The sequence below is a fragment of the Myxocyprinus asiaticus genome, chromosome 9 (assembly GCF_019703515.2).
Source record: "Myxocyprinus asiaticus isolate MX2 ecotype Aquarium Trade chromosome 9, UBuf_Myxa_2, whole genome shotgun sequence".
Taxonomy (NCBI): domain Eukaryota; kingdom Metazoa; phylum Chordata; class Actinopteri; order Cypriniformes; family Catostomidae; genus Myxocyprinus; species Myxocyprinus asiaticus.
This window is the reverse complement of record NC_059352.1, coordinates 24,745,213-24,767,735: the sequence shown is the minus strand read 5'-3', so window position 1 is coordinate 24,767,735 and position 22,523 is coordinate 24,745,213. Positions and strand designations below refer to the sequence as shown.

General features: G+C 37.2%; 1 protein-coding gene across 2 annotated transcripts in view; it reads left to right on the top strand.

Annotated features, from left to right (window-relative positions):
- Nucleotides 1-4,602: 4,602 nt before the first annotated feature.
- Nucleotides 4,603-22,523, top strand: part of LOC127446328 (tyrosine-protein kinase JAK1-like) — a 47,736-nt gene continuing 29,815 nt past the window's right edge. The window contains exons 1-10 of one of the 2 annotated variants that reach the window (XM_051707150.1): nucleotides 4,603-4,846; nucleotides 11,319-11,524; nucleotides 12,960-13,083; nucleotides 15,026-15,179; nucleotides 15,561-15,724; nucleotides 18,057-18,405; nucleotides 18,858-19,037; nucleotides 19,255-19,412; nucleotides 19,875-19,989; nucleotides 20,915-21,113. In XM_051707150.1, coding sequence (XP_051563110.1) covers nucleotides 11,326-11,524; nucleotides 12,960-13,083; nucleotides 15,026-15,179; nucleotides 15,561-15,724; nucleotides 18,057-18,405; nucleotides 18,858-19,037; nucleotides 19,255-19,412; nucleotides 19,875-19,989; nucleotides 20,915-21,113 — 1,642 coding nt within the window. In that variant the 5' untranslated portion in view covers nucleotides 4,603-4,846; nucleotides 11,319-11,325. The remainder of the gene's footprint in view (nucleotides 4,847-11,318; nucleotides 11,525-12,959; nucleotides 13,084-15,025; nucleotides 15,180-15,560; nucleotides 15,725-18,056; nucleotides 18,406-18,857; nucleotides 19,038-19,254; nucleotides 19,413-19,874; nucleotides 19,990-20,914; nucleotides 21,114-22,523) is intronic. The other variant, XM_051707149.1, reaches the window with a different exon arrangement.

Genomic DNA, 22,523 nt, shown 5'->3' with positions numbered 1-22,523 from the left:
ATTCTCTCTCTCTCTCTGTCTCTCTCTCTATCTCTCTCTATCTCTCTCTCACATGCAAATATATTTCTGTTTCTTTATCTGTCCATTTTTAATTTTTATTTGTACTCTTGATTTTTGTCAGCACCAAGTCAAATGGACTTATTCACAGCAGCGCCATCTTTAATTAATGATGGGAATGTTTATCAGGCTGTGAGGGAGAGACTTACGGCCTTTGCAAATATTCGCCGCAATCAACATTTTGAATAGAAACAATAGATTCCTATGAAGCCATTCACACCTAGAGTGAACATTCACGCACCGACAAAGCAAGTTGTTTTTATGGTGAGTATATGCTGATGTTTTTTTTTTTTTGTTCGCCTGGCGATTAAATCCCATGACCAATAAAATATAAGCTTGGATCATGTGTCAGGAGCCGCTGCAGTTACCATAACCAGCTTAAAGGGGTAGTTCACCCAAAAATTTTAATTCTCTCATCATTTACTCACCCTCATGACATCCCAGATGTGTATGATGTTCTTCTGCTGAACACAAATGAAAAGATTTTTAGAATAATATCTCCGCTCTGTTTGTCCTCACAATGTAAATTAATGGTGGCCAGAACTTTGAAGGTCCAAAACGCATATAAAGGTTGCATAAAAGTAATCCATATGACTCCAGTGGTTAAATCCATATCTTCAGAAGCGATATGATAGATGTGGGTGAGAAACAGATCAATATTTAAGTCATGTTTTTACTATAAATCTCCACTTTCACATTATTCTTCTTTTGTTTTTGGTGATTCACATTCTTTGAGTGTAGTGCCTCCTACTGGGCAGGGAGAAGAATTAATGGTTAAAAAAAAAAAGGACTTAAAAATATTGATGTTTCTCACACCTACTATATATCGCTTCTGAAGATATGGATTTAACCACTGAAGTCTTATACTTTTATGTTGCCTTTATGTGCATTTTGGTGCTTCAAAGTTCTGGTCACCATTCACTTGCATTGTGAGGACCTACAGAGCTGAGATATTTTTCTAAAAATCTTTGTTTGTGTTTGGCAGAAGAAAAGTCACACATCTGGGATGGCATGAGAAAATTTTCATTTTTGGATGAACTATCCCTTTAAGCACAGCTGTTTTGACCACCAACAAAAATGCGAAAGTAGCAATAGGAAGAAACCCTGAACCAGCAGATGTCATTTGCATTAGGTGCCTTAAAAACCGAAAACATTTTTTCTCATATGGTCTCTCTTAAAATGTTAATGATATTGCTGCATCACTGCCTTACATCCCCTTTTAATAAACCTTCTGATCTTATGTTGATTGTCTTCAAAATGTATTCCATATTGCTGCATTTTTTTTTGCCTTTTATCTCTAATATAATGTATAGTTCACCAATTTAGCATTTGTATCACTTTTTTTAAATGAACATCTTTACGAATCTTAAGTGTTTTTCTTCGCCAAATACTAATAAGATTAATACTATTGCTGTAACTAGCAGTCCACTCTGTATATAGTATGTCTTTGTATCAAACTGCCTTTGTATATCAAAAACATTGGATTTTTCCACAAAATTTTGTAAATGTTATTTGCTGTCTTATCATTTACAGTCATTATTTATGTATCTAATAATGGGTCAGACTGAAGATGGGTTTTGTTGGTTGGGATTTGTTTATTGCTTGCATTATACAGACTTGGAGCATATAGATGTCGTCACGTTTAATTTGTAACATGCAGGGTTTTAAGCAAATGTAAAACACAAGTAGATGTGGGCAGGGTTGGGAGGGTTACTTTTGAAATGTATTCCACTACAGATTACAGAATGCATGCTGTAAAATGTAATTTGTAACGTATTCCGTTAGATTACTCAAGGTCAGTAACGTATTCTAAATACTCTGGATTACTTCTTCAGCACTGGTTGATTTTTTTCACTTGTTTTGACTATAAAAACTCTGCCAGTACAGTAAGATAAAATACACATGTTAAAAATGCATTCTCTGAAAAACCTAAATATCTTATGCAGTGTTGTTTCTAAAACAAGATCAATCAAATTGATCTTGTTTTAAGGATTTTTAGATATTTTTACAGGAAAACAATACAAAAATTATTATTAAGAATATTATTTTTGACCTAATATCAAAGGTCTTACTAGAAAAAAAGAAATTATGATCCAACGTGAATTTTCTTGATAAAAAAATATGATCGTGCCTGGTAACGTGCATGTAAAATAGCTAGAAATAGCATTTTAGCTTAGCGTAAAGCTGACAATTTACACAAGGTTTATTTCTATTTCTTCTGCTCCAAACTTACTTCAAACTTACTTCTCTGTCTGCTCGTATGAATGTAACACATCTTAAGAAAGTGTTTCACCGCTGTTCAAATGCACTTTGGATCACATCATTTATATGTATAAATGTTTTCCATCTGAAAGGACTAAATATTAAATGAAACAAATGACAATAAAATGCAAAGTAATCTCTTCAGTAATCAAAATACTTTTCGAATGTAACTGTATTCTAAATACCAATGATTTAAATTGTAACTGTAATGGAATACAGTTACTTATATTTTGTATTTTAAATACGTATTCCTGTTACATGTATTCCGTTACTCCCCAACCCTGGATGTGGGGTACAATGGAGCTAAAGGCCCCCGAGGTAAAAGGCAATTTTGAGTTTATTTTCTCCCAAAACACTAAACAGCAACAAAAACTACTACCAGTACTTTCCTTAACACCTGTTTCCTAAACACCTTTGTCACTATACACTGCAAAATATTCCTGATCCATAAGATTATTGCATGCAATGTCTAAAGTTTGATTTTGAGGTAATTTGATCTATTTAATAAATTTAAAAATGTTGCAAGTGTATGACGCTAGTTAGAATCCCTGAAAGTATCACATTTATTTTTTAGATAAAATACTTGGCATTTTCAGTTTAGTTCAAGGTGAGTAAATCAGAAGTTTTTTAATAACTGTCCAAAAATTGAAAGGGTAGTATTTGGGGTACAAAGTCCACCTGTTGCAGGGGTTAAAGTGCCTTATAAAACACATTGGGGCAAATAGATTTGTTATGAGAAATTGGGCTCACAATGACTGATCCAGTCACAATGGATAATGTTTAGTGCTGTTAATATGATGCACAAACTTCAATAATGCTTGAACATTTCAAAGTTCATTCATGACTGAAAGCAGACTTCCAGTTTTCAGTTTTATGCTTGTATATTTTAGAAAACCATCTGTTCAGTATGTTTGTAAGTTCCCGACCTCTGCTGAGTCTCTGCGTCTTGCAGATCTAAAAAAAAAAAAAAAATACAAAATTGCATTATTGCATTATTGCTTTTAGATGAGTGCTTATGGCACTGTTACACGTAAGCTTATCGTTTCCCAATAATAATCTCTGACTCATCCAGCCACAGGAGTTTCCAGCTGGACTCTTTTCTCAGTGTTTGATTGAAACGTATCATTATATCGCAACACGTATGATCACAGGTATGTAACGTTGGAGATCATCCACTGAACACGTTTTTTGATTACATCTTTTGTAGTAAAGTTAAATTGCTACATTTAGGCTAAAATATTTGTATAATTGTCTCTGTGGGGCAGCACTTTTTTTTATTTAAAAACTGGCTTCAGAAATCTGTATTCTCATTCGTCTGTCTCAACCATTGTGAACTTATTACTTGTACTGCAGCCCTCTTGTGAAACTGCAGCCCACAGTTTCTGGCAACTCATCTGATGGTGAAGACGGGAAGTCCCTCCCTTTTCATGGCAGGCGTATATTACCTCTTGGTCTTAAAGACCTTCCTAATGTGTGAGAGAGCTTTGTGTTTTCTTGATCTATAGTTTAAAACACAGAGCCTTTAAAGAACAGTTAAGCATGCTTGCTAGAGTTAAGATTAAGATTAGGTTTGGGATTATAGAAAGTGATTTATACATGATTAATGAAGATTTTTACATTTGATAAGATAAATGTTTAATGTTGAGGATTTGCTGCTATATCCACATTTATTAACAACATTAACAAATGTATTATACCGACTTGTTAACAATATTTGTATGTGTGAAGCATAGTGTTAACTATAAGGTACTATAAGTAGCTTTAAGGCTGAAATGAAGCTATAATAATAAAATGCCCCATTGTCTACTCTCCGCTTGAGGGTTAATGCAGAGATGGGACACTTCTGTTAAAATGAATGGGAGAAATTGGAACGCTCTGAACGCCTAACGGATGTAGAAAGAAAGTCCCGCCTTACAGTTAAAAAGCCAATCACCTTTTAGATACAGACATCACACGTCAATCAACTCTAGAACACGCATGTGCATTAGCGACACAAACCGGGAAAATAGCGTTTTTTAACATAACATGTCCGATTTTATTGCTGATTTTAAATATGTTCTTTCATCTTAATCTTGACCGACCGTTTTTGAGATTGTCATCTTTCTCCGTTCAAGTAGATCGGAGCTGCACTGGCACGACTGGAAATAGTCTCCCGAGAGCGTTCCAAAAATGGCCGACAGTGGACTGACTTGCTAGAAACACTTTGGTTAATACTATTGATACCTCGTTTGATTGACAGGCAGGTGAGCCAATAGGCGGCATGTGACAGAGCTCATCGTAACCCTATTTTCGGGAATGTGGTCGATGCTTGACAGGAAAGGTTAGTTGATCATGAAGACTTAGTCACGGGTCGTATCACTGCGAGGTGAAGTTTGTTTTGGAAATTTGTCTTGTTGGATAATCTTTATACCATCGGAAGCCGGCTTGGAGTTAAATAAAGGGAACTTTAAATCAACAAAAGACCAAGAAGAAGTATTCAAGCATCTGTAATGATCGAAATGAAACGGAAGTAGCTTTGCCTGGCGAGGTAAGGACGAGGGCCGTAGCTCTTTTCATTCTGACTTTCTGATATCTGTGGGTCTGATTACATGTGTGTCAGTTCTCTACATGTGCGATGTTAGTAAGTAATCAGGTTGTGAGACGCTTAACTGTCTGTTTGCGTGTGGTTGCTGGCATATAGGTCGATTAAAGCGTTGAAAGATTAGGCTAATTCATCTCCGTCTCTAGAGCAGAATCGGTCACCATTGGGCTTTAAATTGCAGTTTTAAAGCAATCTATGGGTTTAAACAGTCAACTTTCAGCATGCATATTATTAGCGGCCTGCTTGTGGACTACTGTAAAATTCAGAAAGTTACTTCTAAAAGCATATTTGGTATTAGTCAGACTTTCGTGGTTGTGATGTGTTAGAGAAAAGTATTGTTGCTAAACGTTGACATTGTCTTTATATTTGAAGCCTTTGTCGTGGTGTGACTGTACGGTAGGTAAATGGTTAAACTTGTTGCCGCTCTGACTGCAGTTATGTCAATATGTATTTGACCACTTACACGCAGATAACAGCTTGAAAATGAATAAATGCTTGCTGTGTAGGCTTTAGAATTGGTTAGAAGTGCTTAATGATCAGCCATACGAGTTTGTGATTGGAGTGTGTTTAAATATAAAGTTTATTTGAGATGTGTGGATTACTCTAGAGTCTGACGGGGGCTTAAAACTGATCAACACACGCATGTAATGGAGAAGGATACTCATAAACAAATCTGTCAGACAACGCAAAACGGTCGTCTTTAAAATGTGATAATTTCAGAAATATGTAAAAGAAAGAAATATAAGAATACTGTAGGTAAAATCTCTGTTGTCACGTAAATGTACAACCGCTTCATTTCCAGGTAAAATCTGAGAGGGATACGTCAGAACCACATCAATTCTACACTAGGCCACAAGAGCACTTTGTGATCATGTCGTCCTATTAATGTCATACTGATAAATTGATGAGCTACACTTTGATAATTTCTTTCACATGCCTGAAGATTTAATGACTGTACTTCTAAATTGAACAACATTGTCATAACAGCTGTTTTGATGGGGAATCTCTTTAAAATTGCAAACTTGACCACTCAAAACAAAAATTGCAATTTGAATATTCTTCCCCCATATCATTATCAAAAGTGAGATACTCACTTCCCATAAAGGCTGTTTTGATGTGTTATCCCATTTGAAGTAGATAAGTGACTGCTCTGGACCATCTGCAGCTTTTATCCTGATGTTGGTGCATTAGAAGAGCCTCCTTTGGATTTAAATGGACCCTATAACACAACTTCCAGAACAGAAGAAAAAACACACATACACATATTAAAAGGCAGGTTTTAGTCATATTATTTAGCTAACAGCAGCAAGAACAGGATAGACTTGCTGGTTTCTTTGCATGGCCAACCCTGAACATTGTGAGTGGAATTTCCCTTTAGAATAAAACTCTGAAATGGTTTAAAATGCGTCATGTGTTGAAGTTCCTTGTGGCAGTGTCTGTTAAAGGATGTGACATATTTCTATAACTGACATAAAGAACAAAACATAACTGAAAGCAAGCTTAAGCAAAAAATGTAGTGGGGTTTTAAACGAAAATAGGCTAAACATTATTTTAAAACCGATTATTTAAAGAGAAATGTATTGGATTATCAAATTATATGGATCAACCGGTCTGTTTACTAATGATATCTTAAGAATGATATCAGAATTGAAATTTTTGGAAATGTTTGAAGTGTTTCATTAAATACTAGGTGTTATAATGAATGAAATAATTGGGAACATTAAGAAAAGCTTAACTCATTAACTTTATTATATCATTTAGTTCATAATGGAGGCTTAAAAATAACCAAACACTTTTGGCACAAAAGCAGTGCAAGTGAAAATTCGTACATAATTTACGAGTTGGCTGTTTCGTATGGTCTCGTGTGATGTTGTTCGCATAAACTCGTACGACTTCATCATGTGCAAATTCCCGGATGTCTAATGCGGAAGTAAGCGCGAGTTCCGCGCACGAGGCGTTAAGGACATACTTATTAATATTATGCCCTTACCCAAACCCCTTATCTAAACTTAACCATTCAGTAGAGTGTGTAAACATGATAGGATGCTGTTGTGTGTGACAGAAGCAAGTAATTGTCGCGTATTAGATGGATATCCAGCTACGTCATTGGCTGTAGTAAAAGTTGTAGGAATTCAAACGAGTGCAGTCGCACGATATCATATGAATTAGCCAAATTTAGAAAAGTCGTACGAATCCTGACAGTTTTGCCATTGCACATTCACAAGTGCATAAGAGAAGTTCATTTCCAGTGGCTTATGTGTTGCAAGAAGTTCAGTGAATTTTCACTGAAAAATGACTTAAATTTTGGGTTGTCTCTCACCAAAACCTATTTTATGCCTTCAGAAAGCTTGGAATATGATGCATGAGTCACATGGATTACTTTTGCAATACTCTTTGGTCTGCTAAGTTTTAAAGTGAGACACTATCCACTGCTATTGAATGGAAAAGACAGACCGCAGTATTCATTAAAACATCTTTTGTGTTTCGCATAAGAAAGAAAGTCATGTGTTAGGAACAACATGAGGGTGAGTAATTTATGATTTTTTTTTTTTTTGGGTGACTTATTCCTTGAAGACTGCAAACATTTTTCAAAGGAACCAAACTGAATAGAAAGAAGAGGAAATGAAATGGCGAAATTCATTATTTCACATTGTTCTGAAATCAGCCACCAAGATATAGATTGCCTGCCAAATTTGTGTTGTTTACAGACTATATTGTGGACAGTTATGTTTCTGTGTTATGTGTCACAATGGAAGATATGAAAACAAGGTTCTGAATAAAGCCTTGACTGCCCTAAGCCTGAAGATTCCAACAAAATCCAAAGCTGTTTAGGACCTCTGACAGAGGTGGTCACGAAATAGTTGCTGAGACAATCCTAATGATGTTTATGGTTTCATTTGGGATCATTTTCCCCCTTTTTAGGATCTTCCCACTCAGATGTCAATATTTTGCCGGCAGAGAGATGGGCATCAATCTCTGGTACTGCCTGACTGTTGATAATTAGAGCTTTGGGAACCAGGTATTGACTAATGAAGTGGGAGTTGTGATCTCATTATACCAATATTTTATACAGGCAAATTAAAAGGCATCTCAGTTGTTTGTCAGGCTTAAGGCACTTTAAAGGCAAATGTGGTCATTAACTGGTGCCAATTACATTTACATTTACATTTATTCATTTGGCAGACGCTTTTATCCAAAGCGACTTACAAAAGAGGAAAACATAAGCGAATCATCTTAGGAGACAGTGGTATGAAAAGTGCTGTATTACAAAGTATCACTAGCATCATAATAGTATTCAAAACAGATTAAAGTGCAACAGAATTTTTTTTTTTTTTTTTTAATGACTGGTTAGTCATTAAAAAAAAATGACTAAGCAGTTAGATTCATCTCAGGAAAGTCCTTTCACATGCCAGCAGGGATCTTAGCATCTCAACATCTCACACAAGGGTTACGTGACGAGCGGAAGAGAAGTTCATTGTGTAAAAATCATCTGATTCAGATGCAAGAAGCGTTCGTTCTACCCTCCCTCTTGTTCTCCTTAGGACATACGGTTGAGTTAAATTGCTTAATGTGAGAGCACCTGTTGAGAGGACATTGAGTATGTGTTAAGCCCAGTTCAAATGATAAGCTTTTTGCTACGATTCTGCCATCTCAGAAAAATGTCATTGTAGGGCAAAATCTGCTGTCTTACATCGCTTAGTGTGATATGCTCACCGAGGGCCAAATAATTTCCCTTACGATGATCTTTACAATGAGCCACAAACCTTGCTGGATTATCCAAAAAAAAAAAAAAGGGCATTACAATATGGTTACCGGTATTTAATATATAAACCAATTTTTATTGTTTTTCCTAAAAATTTTTTACTATATAGTGATATATATTGTTATCGTAATAACAGATTACTCATATTGTGATTTTGAGCATTTTGGTCATATTGCCCACCCCTCAGCCATATTGGTTTTAGGGATGTGTTCTGAAGTGACAGCAATGTTTGATCAAGAAAACAAATGAATTGCATGATTTTCAGTAACAACTATACACAAGTGTGCTAAAATGGGGCTTCATTTTAAACATTTTGCTGCCGTGTTACGGAGGCCGCAACTTACATCAGCCCTGTACACCCGAGGCAACAACAATGTTCAACAACACAAAGTATTTTTTTACTTTGAAAAGTTTGTAAAGTTTTTAGTTGTGTTCATTATAACATCTGTTAAATAAATAGCAGTTGAACTGCACAGTACCTGCAGTCAGTCTGCATTGAAATTAAGACTGAGAGGAATGATTTATGGGACAATCCATTAATTGAAACGCATTCTTTGATATATCCATTCAGATCCACAGTATACAATAAACAAGCCAAGTTTGAGTTTGTATACTGGCGTCTGTTCTCGTTATTATCTGCACGCAAACAGCTCGGATTGGAAGCACAGGACAGCTGGTTACAGCAACATATCCACATATGTGACACTTTCAATCATTTGTGTCTGATGTAGATTTTGTAGAAACAGGGTTTTATTCTCAGCTTTCAAATTATGTCACTTTTATCAGTAAATATCAATAATTAATGTTGTTTTGATGCTTTTTTTTTTTCACCCAATTTGGAATACCCAATTCCCAATGTGCTTTTTTCGAAGACCTCGTAGTCACTTAGTGATTCACCTCAATCCGGGTGGTGGAGGACGAATCCCAGTTGCCTCCGCGTCTGAGACCATCAATCCGCGCATCTTATTGTTTTATCAATCCGCGCATCTTAATGCTTGTTGAGCGCATTGCCACGGAGACATAGCGTGTGTGGAGGCTTCACGCCATCCACCGCAGCATCCACGCCCATCTCACCATGTGCCCCACCGAGAACGAACCACATTATAGCGATCACGAGGAGGTTACCCCATGTGACTGTACCCTCCCTAGTAACCGGGCCAATTTGTTTGCTTAGGAGACCTGGCTGGAGTCACTCAGCACGCCCTTGGATTCAAACTAGCGAACTCCATGGGTGGTAGCCAGCGTCTTTTACCACTGAGCTACCCAAGCCCCCTGTTTTGATGTTCTTTAATCTTGTGTGACAGATAGCAGTAGCTTCCCATTCAAATGGAGTGCGTCACAACACTTTCGCTCTCTGACTTACAGCACCAAAAATAAAAAAACTTGGACATCAGAGGCTTTGTTGAAATATATAGTACAACATACAGAAATTAGTCTTCTTTCTGTGCCTTTGCACAGTGCACACACACACACACCAAGTGACAATTGCACACCCATCCTGTTCTCTGCTGTCTGCGTAGCCATGAACGTTACTTTTTTAAATATTAAAATCATTACTTTATCGTAAGCCCTTGCAATATGCATATAGCGAGTGCTTCTTGGGATTGTAGTATGTGCCCTCGTGAAAGACGGTAAGTACACAGTCTTGTACCTTTGTCGTTAATTGGAATCAAATCAAATCTGGAAATGTGTATCGATGCTGAGCCCTAGTAAGGAGAGGATTAGAGGTTGTACACAAATTTTTTTGTTAAAATCATAGATGGAGTGCTACTGAATGGAACAAAACATAGGATCTTGAGATGCGTCTTTAAAAGTTGAGCTATTTTATTATGACACGCCATGTTATTGTGCAACACTCATGCTGGATGCGAGATACAATGTAGTGGCCAAAGATGTCTGACTGATGTCTACATTGACCAAAAAAATAGAAACAAACGGAACTCGCTCCATCTTCACCCTGAATACTTGAATAATTTATCTGTTGATTACCCAAGTAGTCAAAATGACCAAAATTCTCATAATCCCTAAGTGGGTTATTTTTCTTTGGTTTGCTTTTGTCTTTCATTCATTGGTGACTGCTGTTTTGGGGTTGCTTACATTATCCACAAGCGTTGGCCAGCTCTGAAGGTGTTAAGACTCTGAAACACAAACTCTAAACAATATGCCACCTTGACTTGTTCATGGTACATGTCTGACTGATGTCTACATAGACCAAAAAATAGAAACAAATGGAACTCCACCCTGAATTCTGGAGTAAATTATCTGTTGAGTAGTCAAGTAGTCAAAATGACCAAAATTCACATCCCTAAGTTGCTTACATTATCAACAAAAAGCATTGACCAGCTCTGAAGGTGTTAAGACTCTGAAACACAAACTGTTATTTGAGTCTTGCATATTAATTATAGGTGTGCCTAAGCGAAGGGTTATTTAAGCATCTACGTGGTCAGAGAGTTATTTGACTGACCTCTGCTCTCAGTATCTCAGTATGTAATATTTTTTTATCCTTTTATAGTTCCTTCAGGTGTGATGGTGTAATAAATGTAACCTCTTTGGATATGAGGTTATTTCAAACGATGTCAATGCTTTTTTTTTTTGTCCCTGTGAAGACCCACAGCTCATCAGTAAAGCTTTCTCTTTACTCTGTTAATCCTGCAGTGTCTTGATGCCAGAATTACCAATCATGGAGCTGGGCAGGCAACTGTGTGGGAAGATGAAGAAGCAGAGGAAGGTGGAGATGACTGTCCCAGCTGTCATGAAAGGACTGGAGATCCACTTCTACCTGCCTGATACACACCAGCTCGAGTACTTCAAAGACTGCCACACTGCAGAGGACCTGTGCGTGGAGGCTGCCAAGAGATGCCGTAAGTTTTTGGACGGTTGCCCACACACCCGTTTAAAGCACTAAAGTATTGCACTCTAATGCATCTCTCAGGACATACCGTGTGACTATGATGCGGCATCATTTCATCATACATGTCGCTAAGTAGATTTGACTGTGGATTATGTGAAAGCATTGACCCTAGGATGAGGAGCACTACAGCTGACCATCCCCTCCCAAGTCCCAGTGCAGAAACATATATCTCCATTTGGCTCTTGATCAATACTCAGCCACAAAATGGCTGCTGGGTATAAATGTCACGTTCAGAATTTCCTCAAAGTTGCGGCCAAGGACAAAAACTGGCCTGAACCGTGAGAGAGGAAAGGGAAGTTTATATTAGACAAAAAAAGCAGCTTTAGAGGAACTGTGATGGTGTTTGTTTCATGCAGTCTACTTTCACACCCAGTAGTTAGCCACTGGTTTTACTTCAAAAGTTAGAAAGTCAACTTTATTACAGTAACAGAGGGAAATGGAGGGTTCCTAAAAGTTATAATCAAACCTTGAGTAAACACTTCATTTTCATTTGTTTTGTCAACCCACACTATTCCCCTGCTACAATCTGACTCTTGTTTTCATCAAGGAATTTTGCACATCAGTTGCAAACAAGTATCAGATGTTATCTGTACACCTGCAACTTTATGACTCTAAATATCTTACTGTCTTAAAAATCAACTTGAAATAAAAACGTACCCACATTCGTGGTCTTGATGTGCACTGACTTCAAAATGTAAAAAAAACTGCTTCACTTCTGAAGCAACATTTCCTGCTCGAATAATGTCATCAAGGCCATGCTGGCGATTATTTACAGTTAACCAATAGCCAAATAGCTATTTAGACATTGTTTTCGGCTACTGTTACAGATCTTTTTTTATGCAATCTTTCTAATATTTAGACTATAGTTAACATAGTAATTTAATGCCTGTTAGTGTTAATAAAATTACTATAACAGCATTTATAGCAATTAGAGCAAATAACAAAAGGCATTACCATTGGGATACGTTGAGACAAAAGTACTCAAAACTACGTGCCGGCTCCACTCTGATATGGAATGTCCACTTTTTACAGTTAAGTTAGTTGCAGATGTTAAAAATCTATTTTTTTATTTTTTATTTTTTTTTTTTTTGATATATGGGTATTGAACGACGTTTCATGTTGACTTTAAGATGACTGAAAGTATCTCCTGTACTTGTTGTTTTTTTCCTTTTTGTATATAGGAGATGCTCAACCTTTGATCCATTCTTGTGTCATGTTCCCGTAAAAGCTTGTTAAATACCCGTGTTAAGTGAACTTTACCCAAAAATAACCATTTAGCTGTAAGCACTTCCTCTCAGGTATCATAGAGACATACTGAAACTCTGATGGGACATTTTTCTGTTGAGAACTGTAAGACTGTAATCAGGCTCTAATTATTTCTCCAGACATCTCTCCTCTGTGCCACAACCTGTTTGCTCTATATGAGGAGAGCCAGGATGTCTGGTACGCTCCTAATCATGTGTTTAAGATCTCTGAGGAGACCAGCATCAAACTTCACTACCGAATGAGGTAAGAGCCCACAAACAGATTGCTGCTGGAAAACTCCCAAACAATGTTTTTAAACACCAACATATAGCTTACTGAGATTTCTCAAGAAATGTCTGGGTCATATTTCACCCGAATTTAAAATAAAAAATGGCAAGTGAATGGGTACCATAATTTTGAAGCTCCAAAAAGAACAAAGTAGTGTAAAAGTAATGCATAAGATTCCAGTGGTTAAATCAATGTCTTCAGAAGCGATATGATAGGTGTGGGTGAGAAACAGATCAATATTTCAGTCCTTTTTTACTATAAATGGTCCTCCCTGCCCAGTAGGTGGCGATATGCATGGTGATGCAAATCACCAAAAACTAAAGAAGAAGAATGTGGGAGGGGGCCTGGGTAGCTCAGTGATAAAAGACGCTGGCTACCACCCCCTGGAGTTCACTAGTTCGCTAGTTTGAATCCCAGGGTGTGCTGAGTGACTCCAGCCAGGTCTCCTAAGCAACCAAATTGGCCCGGTTGCTAGGAAGGGTAGAGTCACATGGGGTAACCTCCTTGTGGTCGCTATAATGTGGTCCGTTCTCGGTGGGGTGTGGTGAGTTGAGCGTGGATGCGGCGGTGGAAGGCGTGAAGCCTCCAAACGCGCTATGTCTCCATGGCAATGCGCTCAACAAGCTACGTGATAAGATGCGCGGGTTGACGGTCTCGGACGCGGAGGCAGCTGGGATTCGTCCTCCGCCGCCTGGATTGAGGCGAATCACTACGCGACCACGAGGACTTAAAAGCGCATTGGGAATTGGGCATTCCAAATTGGGTGAAAAAGGGGAAGAAGAAAAAAGAAAAAAAAGAATAAGAATGTGGAAGTTGAAGTGGGGATTGATTGTAAAAAAAGGACTTAAATATTGATCTGTTTCTCACCCACACTTATCATATCGCTTCTGAATATATGGAATTGGACTTTTACATTATTTTTATTTCAATTAAGGACCTTTTCCCTCCAAAGTCTCATTACTGTAATGTGAAAAAAATCTCCGAATAACTATTATGCAAAAATATCTATAATCTCTTTTCTGTATTATAGTGATGTATTTCAATATTATTATTAAAATCCTACTGTCAGGACATGAAAATAAGGAAATATGTATTGAATTTGTAGTAAAATTTAACCCAGACATTTCTTCACAGTTTCCATCAAGAAATTGATCCTTTGTTGTCAGTATTGTGTTCCTGTGCAAATGTATGATTTGATAAAATCATACTACTAATAGCTGACTCTGAATATTAAGCTGAGATAGGAGAACGAATTTTAACATCGAAAAAAATACATCAGATTGAAGACAAAACAAGAACTGCATATGTTCCTCCTATAAAAAGCAAAACAAGACAGAAATCATCTTGCCAGTGTTTCTGTCCTCTTTTATTCTGAAAGAAATTTCTTCATTGAAAAGATTCTTTGCAAAGTAAAACGTAGGATCCCCTTAACTTCCCCTTTTTCGCCAGTAAAACTAAGATAATATTCATTTACTGTATTCAAAATCAGCGGTGGGTTCAAAACCGCTGTCTCCCCGTGTACAGCTTACCTGTTTTGCACACAAACAGGTTATGGTCAACCTTTGCACTCCCTCTCTTCCTCTGTGGCATCTTTTCTCACTTGTACAACTTCCTGTTAACAATGAGCTCTCGCTTACGTGGCAACGAGGTGGTGAAGCTTTGCATGTACCCTCTGCACGGTACCATATGTTATTTAAATTAATGTCAGCCTTTGTGATGACCCTGTATATTATGTCTGACATGTTTGTGGAGTGTATCAGCTCCTGTCATCATGGTTTAATGACTACATTTATGAACTTGTAAACATGTGAGCATGCTTGCGCACACACCCTTGAACATAATTGTCTGCTTGTTTTACCTTATTTCTGTTTGACAGACACATAAAGCCTCTGACAGCTCATTTTCCTTGTGTACCCAGGTTTTATTTCACAAACTGGCACGGCACTAGTGAGATCGAGTCTCCAGTTTGGAGACACTCTCTCAGCAAACAAAAAGGGGGTATGATCACTCAAAAGTGCCTGGAGGGGACACCTCTCTTGGATGCCGCATCTCTTGATTACCTTTTTTCACAGGTGAGTGCAGGAAACACCTGAGGGGTCACTTGTATGGTTGTATGTGTGTGTAAGTCATTGTTATGACATCTTTGAAGTAAACAAGATGAATATAGTATGTTGTGTGCTCCAAGGGCAATGTGGTTTGGTGGCTATTCAAATAGCCTCCCATGTGGTATGATAAGATCTGTTGTCGTCATGTTTGTTGTTCCCTTTGAAGTCCGACATGTATTTGAATGTCTTTGTCGAAGCACTGTTACTTATTCAAACATCACTTTGGCAGTGCAGACACTGGTGTCTGTTAGCTTGTGTGTTAAAACTGCAGTCTGTCTTATTAAAATTGTATCCTTTGCATACACGGTGTTCTGAAAACATGTCTGTATGTATTATGGTATCTTTTAGGGTCAGTATGATTTCCTGAGGGGACTGGCTCCTGTGCGCTCTCCACAGAGTGAGGTTGAGCTTCATGAGATAGAGAATGAGTGTTTGGGAATGGCTGTTTTAGCCATAACTCATCATGCCAAGGGAAATGATCTGCCCCTAGCTGGAGCTGGAGCTGAGACCAGGTGACCCACACTCACAATCTCTGTAGATTTAATGCTTTATAACACACACCTGCAAATAATATCAGAATGGCACTTCCAACTATTAACCTTTCATTGCACGGTCAAATATTTTTGTATACAGTGCATCCGGAAAGTATTCACAGCGCTTCACTTCTTCCACATTTTGTTATGTTACAGCCTTATTCCAAAATGGATTAAATTCATTATTTTCCTCAAAATTCTACAAACAATACCCCATAATGACAACGTGAAAGAAGTTTGTTTGAAATCTTTGCAAATTTATTAAAAATAAAAAACGAAAAAAATCACATTCCATTTTGGAATAAGGCTGTAACGTAACAAAATGTGGAAAAAGTGAAGCGCTGTGAATACTTTCCGGATGCACTGTATATGCTAAACTGTATAATTGACCATTGTCCCATGCAAGTACTATCCTACATACCGTAGCTGTGCTAGTTTCATATGTCTTGTCGTGTCACTCTTAAGTCTCTTTCTTCTTGCATAATAACTGAATAATAATAACAACTGAAATCATTATTTCATTTTTATTTATTTGTTTATTTGCTAACTAAGTAGCCGTGTAATAAGCAGAGTAATGTACAGTCCTTTTCAATTTGAGTTCTCTTTTGTCTGCTTTGCGATAATGACTGTGTGATATCTTTTCCATATTTGTGTTTTTTTTTTTTTTTTTTATGCAGTAGCTAGTGATGCATCAATGATAAACAATATGGTTATTGGTGTCAGTCTGATACTGACTTTGTTTACTGGTAATGATACTTTTAAATGTGCTCCAGGACAGACAAAATGTCATTGTATGTTAAAACGTATCTGTGCAAAGAAACGCCAGCAGCAGAACACATGTCAGTGTTACTTCGAGATAATGAAGAAAATTCATGGAAATTTGATAGTTAATATACATTACATTCATAAATACATTATATGAATATACTAATGCAGTCAGTTGATTTTTTTTTAATTGCAATTAATCGCTAAATATTTCGTGATTAAACGCTGATTTTGAAAGTTTTGAAAATTTGACTTTTTATACTACTTTTCCTGTCAAAATGCATTTATTGTCTTTTTAGGAAAGAAAACAAAACTGTATGTAACAATATAATGCTTTATTAACATTTTCCAAACAAAGACTTCCACAGTATAAAGATAGAAATGCATTAAAAAAGCACAAATTTAAAGGAATAGTTCACCCAAAAATGAAAATTCTCTCATCATTTACTCACCCTTATGCCATCCCGCATGTGTATGACTTTGTCTTCCGTTTTGCTACAGCAATCATGAAACCGTGTTCATGATTTGCGTCAGGGCGTCAGCGTCAAGCATCACTTTGAATACCACATGAAAAGCGCTTGCGTACATAAACGTGTGATATTTAAGACTTGACGTGCTTCTGTAGTAATTAAATTGCACCTTACATAGACTGAAAAATACTTTCCCATCTGGGCTTGTTTTGCACAACAAATAGCGTTAAGAGCTCCTTTCTCCATCATTTTATCACTGACACGGAATCGCTGTTGTGTGTATGTTTGTGGTGTGTGCGTCAGTGTAATGACTCCGGGAGGACACATCACAAAGGTTCCGCCCACCCAACCAGTGTTTATTTTGTTAAGTTTTGCTTTATTAATGGTAAAAGCGGTGATCGCAATTAAGAAAAATGTATTTGTTAAATGTTTTTAATTAATCGTGTGCATTAACACATTAATTTTGACAGCTCTAGAATTTACATACATGATGAGAACTTTCTTTTGGAATTTGAAAATCATCATTTCCAGGCAATTACAATAAAATCTTAAAAAGTCATGGAAATTTCATTAGTGAATGTTAACTTTTCTAGTTATGCTCAGTTTTAAAATATAAAAACAGTTTTTTGTTTTTTTATTGTAACTTTTAAAAGGCACTTTTTTAAAATGACATGGTGGTTACATGAACGAAATGTTGCAATAAATATTGATTTCGCTTGCAAGCTATGGCAGTGAGCAGAATTTTTTCGTTTAGATAATTGAAAAATATTTGTACCAGACATCCAAACTTAAATCTGCCCCAGCAATGTCTGCTAAATGATTTCTAAAAAATCTGATCTAGTAATCACAAACAACTGAAAAAGTAAATTCTTGGAAATGAATTGGTCAAAAAAGAAGGCAACCCTGTCACTTAAACTGGTGTCTGTATTGATTACTGGAAGTAAGTTTCGCTATTAGTGGCTCTGTTTAAAAAAAAAAAAAAAAAAAAAAAAAAAGAAAATGGTGCAAGTCTATCCCTACCAGTCACATTCCATATCCTCCTGAATTGCCCTCTCTCTCTCTCTATCTATCTGCAGCTACAAGCGCTTCATTCCTGACAGTTTGAACCACACCATTAAACAACGCAACTTCCTCACACGCATGCGCATCAACAATGTTTTCAAGAACTTTCTGAACGAGTTCAACAGCAAGACCATTCAGGACAGTAACATAACCCTTTATGACCTAAAGGTCAAGTATCTGTCCACTCTTGAAACTTTGACCCAAGGCCTGGGCCGAGAGACTGTAGAGACCAAGAGCCTGAAAGTATCAGGGGAGAGTGAAGGATCTCCTGCCCACTCACTTCCCATTGGGGATGATGGACTGAGCTATGAGGTGCAAGTATCTGGAACCACTGGGATTTCTTGGAGGAGGAAGCCCCTACCGGTGAGTTTGGGGGTTTAGATTGCATGGTCTTGGGGTGTGGGGGTTTGGTCAGAGACCTACTTGTATAATGTCTTTGGCACTTTCCATGTCTAGGGTACAAAAATAGGGCCTGAATCTCTTAAAAATCTGAATCTCTTTTTTTCAACAAGTTGTTAGTGAAAGGAGGGGCTTAACCTTTAGAAAATGTTGATCATCAACTCAAAATAAGTAGTATTTTGTGGTTATTTTCTAATTAGGTTGGCAATTTTTTTACTTTGTTACCAAAATTGAGACAATGTAGATTTTGATTTGTGTGATTTAGTTATTTTCTAGCAATAAACATTACATTACATAAAAAATAAGTGCCCTTTAAAAATTGTATCAGCCGTTCTGGAAACTCTTTGTATATTTTCTATGTCTTAGAGTTTGTTTCAAGGGTCATTACCAACTTAAAATATTTTCTTTCTGAGTAGAATCTTCCGATTGTGAAAGAAAAAAGCAGATCTAAAAAGAACAAGACTGACAGCAAGCAGAAGAATGACAAGAAGAAAGATGGCAACAATGGCTGGATGCTTTTCTCTGATTTTAATGAAATCACCCACATCGTCATTAAGGAGTCTTGCATCACAATTTACAGACAGGACAATAAAATGGTACTTTTAACATCTTAAGGAGGTTTTAATGAGACAATCTTCTAATACTTCTCGATACTTAATGAAAAGCTGATGATTCATAGTTATTATACGATTCATAAGTTATAAAGCTTACTGTATGTGAATAACCAAAAATTTAATTGGATATATAATAGATTGTAGGAACAGGTACATTTTAACAGTTATCCCAAATGTATTGCTCTCCTTATCACTACAGGAGTTGGATCTGTATTACCGTGATGCAGCTCTGTCTTTTGCTGCACTGGTGGACGGTTACTTCAGACTGACTGTAGATGCCCACCATTACCTGTGCACAGAGGTCGCACCTTCATCAGTGGTCCAGAATTTAGAGAATGGCTGTCATGGCCCCATCTGGTAAGACCATTTTTTTGTTACAAGTGTCCAAATCAGGACCACACAAATTATTTTAACATATATATACATACTGTATTTTTTTAATGATAAGTGCTGCTTTATTAATAAAGATTAATAAACAATATTGATTAGTATTAAGGCACTGTGGTGATGTGATTGATGTAACATCTGTAAGACTGGCATTAATATGATTAAAAACCGTCTTATAAAATGAATAGTTCCGACACATCTGATTGGATGGGCCACATTCGAAGTCATTTGAATAATAATGTGCCAAGTTGCTATATTGCTTGGCAAAACCATAAACGGCCTTTAGTTAGGCAAATGAACAGCCCTGAACAGTGTTAAAATCACTGTAACACAGCCTCTTGTGGCTTATTTCTTTAATTAGTAGTTTATAACAGAACAGCTGTATGCTGGAAAGTCATTTTGAGACTATTTCTATCTCTTATCTCTGTACAGCACAGAGTATGCTATTCATAAACTCCGCCAAGAGGGAAATGAAGAAGGAGCCTACGTCCTGCGCTGGAGCTGCACAGACTACAACTACATCATTATGACTGTTGTCTGCATGGAGGTACATGCATCAAAACACCAAATTGAAAACTTGTTTTTCTTGGACAGAACTAGTCTTGCATTCCCAGGTCCGCTTGTTATACTCTCTGCACAAAATTGAGATGATGTGCTTCTGTTGTACATCTTTTCTCAACACATAATGACTCCAGCAAATAGATTAATACTGGTACTGTTTGTGAGGAGCTTAGTGTATTTAACTTTCCAGAAATGCATCCATTTTCAGATCATGTTCTCTGCTTTGGCAGTTATTATTTACTAAGAGCTGCATCACACTGAATACGTTTCTGGAGCAGAACCACAAATCAAATCATCTGAGCTGTGACAGATACTGGGCACTTGATCAGTAATATGGATGGGCTCTAGGCTTGCTTTAATGATAATCTCTGTTCCTGTACAGCACCTCTGTGACCGTTCCCTTTTTCACAGAGAAATGTCCTTATGCATATAGAACTGCAGGAGATTGAATGTCTTGGCAAATGTCAAAAGTGAATGTACACATTCTTTCATGCAAGGTTTTCTATACATTTTACATGTTATCAACACTATGTTTTGCTACAGTAACCTTCAGAAACCCAGTACTTCCCTGTCAACCAAGAGCTAACTTACCATTTCATTACAGCTGTGAGTGGTGGTGGCGTAGTGGGCTAAAGCTGGTTCAATCCCCACAGCCATCACCATTGTGTCCTTGAGCAAGGCACTTAACTCCAGGTTGCTCCAGGGGGATTGTCCCTGTAATAAGTGCAAGTCGCTTTGGATAAAAGAATCTGCCAAATGCAGAAATGTAAATGTAAATTACAGGAGTCTGTTTGTTCATCTGATTTGTTTAACAAATCCTCCTCTCTCCCCTCACTATTATTTTCTTGTTTCCCTCTCTTTATTTCCATTTATGTTTTACTTTTTTCTTTTCACTTTCTCTCTGTCTTCAGATGGACCTGTCTGAGTCGAGGCCTGTTCCTCAGTATAAGAACTTTCAGATTGAGGTGAGCCCACAGGGCTACAGATTGTTTGGAACAGAGACGTTCAGGCCCACTCTGAAGGGGCTTCTGGAGCACCTGCAGGGCCAGAACCTGCGCACAGAGAACTTGCGCTTCCAGCTGCGTCGTTGCTGCCCACCACAGCCCAGAGGTGCCAACAATTGTCTCTTATTCATTCTTGTTCTGCTCTGTTAGTCATGTAATAGAAGAAATTCCACATATCATTTAAATAGTTACAGTTGCAGATAAGAGATATCCCTGAACATTCTAGACCATCCTCACTATGCCATCCGTCCGTCCCAATCAAACGGCTCGGTCCGTCCGTCCCAATCAAACGGCTCGGTTCGTCTGTCTGTCCCACCTTCACCCAATTAAAGGACTTATCCATCCTTCACCCAATCATCTATCCTTAGTCTAGTGTATGTTTAGAGATTCTCACTTGTTTGTTGTCTGAAATGAAGCTGAAATGGGTCTTGTGGGTGGGTAAAAATGTCGGTTTTCCAATGCATACGATTGATCGATATCGATTCTTAAATCCCAAGAACAATATTTACTCTATACACAGCCCTCTACAATGAGAGCAAATCACTCACATTTGCAACCAAATCCGCGCTATGCGACAAAAAATTTATATATTTGACAACAGACTGGTAAATGTTTAGATTTCCAGTGATTGTGTAGTATAGTTGGAGAGCATTCAGCAGTGAGATCCTTTCACTGCATGTAGAGAATAAAGTTGTTCCGTGTCCAAAGACAAGATCCACGCAACCCATTTGTCATCTCATTAACATGTGCTCATTTACAGACACTCTTTACAGAAATGACGGTTTTCTTAAAGAGACAGTACCAATTTTTAGCACGTGTTCAACAAATCAATGGAAATACTTGTAAATAGTACAAACTATGCAATTAAACAATAAACATGCAACAAAATGTAATATATGCAATATAATATCATATTTATTGATTGAATACATGGATTTGTTCATTTTTAAAAACCTAAAATGTGACCCAAATGATGTAAAACTTATAAAATATAATTAGTGAAATTAATAGTTTCTTAATGTATCTAGTTAGTAGGTCCCCTGTATAATTAACAGCATTAGCTGGGAGAGATGTTCTTTCATATGTAAGCAAAATACCCATATGAATCCATATCGAATTGAATCGGAATCGAATCGAATTGAGAGCTTGTGAATCTGAATTGAATCCAATCAGGAAATCTGTATCAATACCCAGCCCAAATTTGAAGTACATTAAGTACACAGCTCAATTTGTGAGGATGGGATTTTCTCTAGAAAAATCATGTGAGCTTCATTCTGTAGAGCCATTGATGGATTAGAAATACAGTTCGAACAAAGTGTCCTTTTGAAATAACTTAAAGTGAAACTGAAAACAAGTGCATAGGTCATTGCTCCCGTTTTACTAAAAGCTACTGTGTGAAGGCCAGGATTTTCCAATGTTCAAATGTGCACTGCTGGGCTCTCAGTAGGTCTCTGTGGTTTTTTTCTCATGTGAAATTGTTGAGTCCTCGAGCAATTACGAGAACTGAGATGTAAAA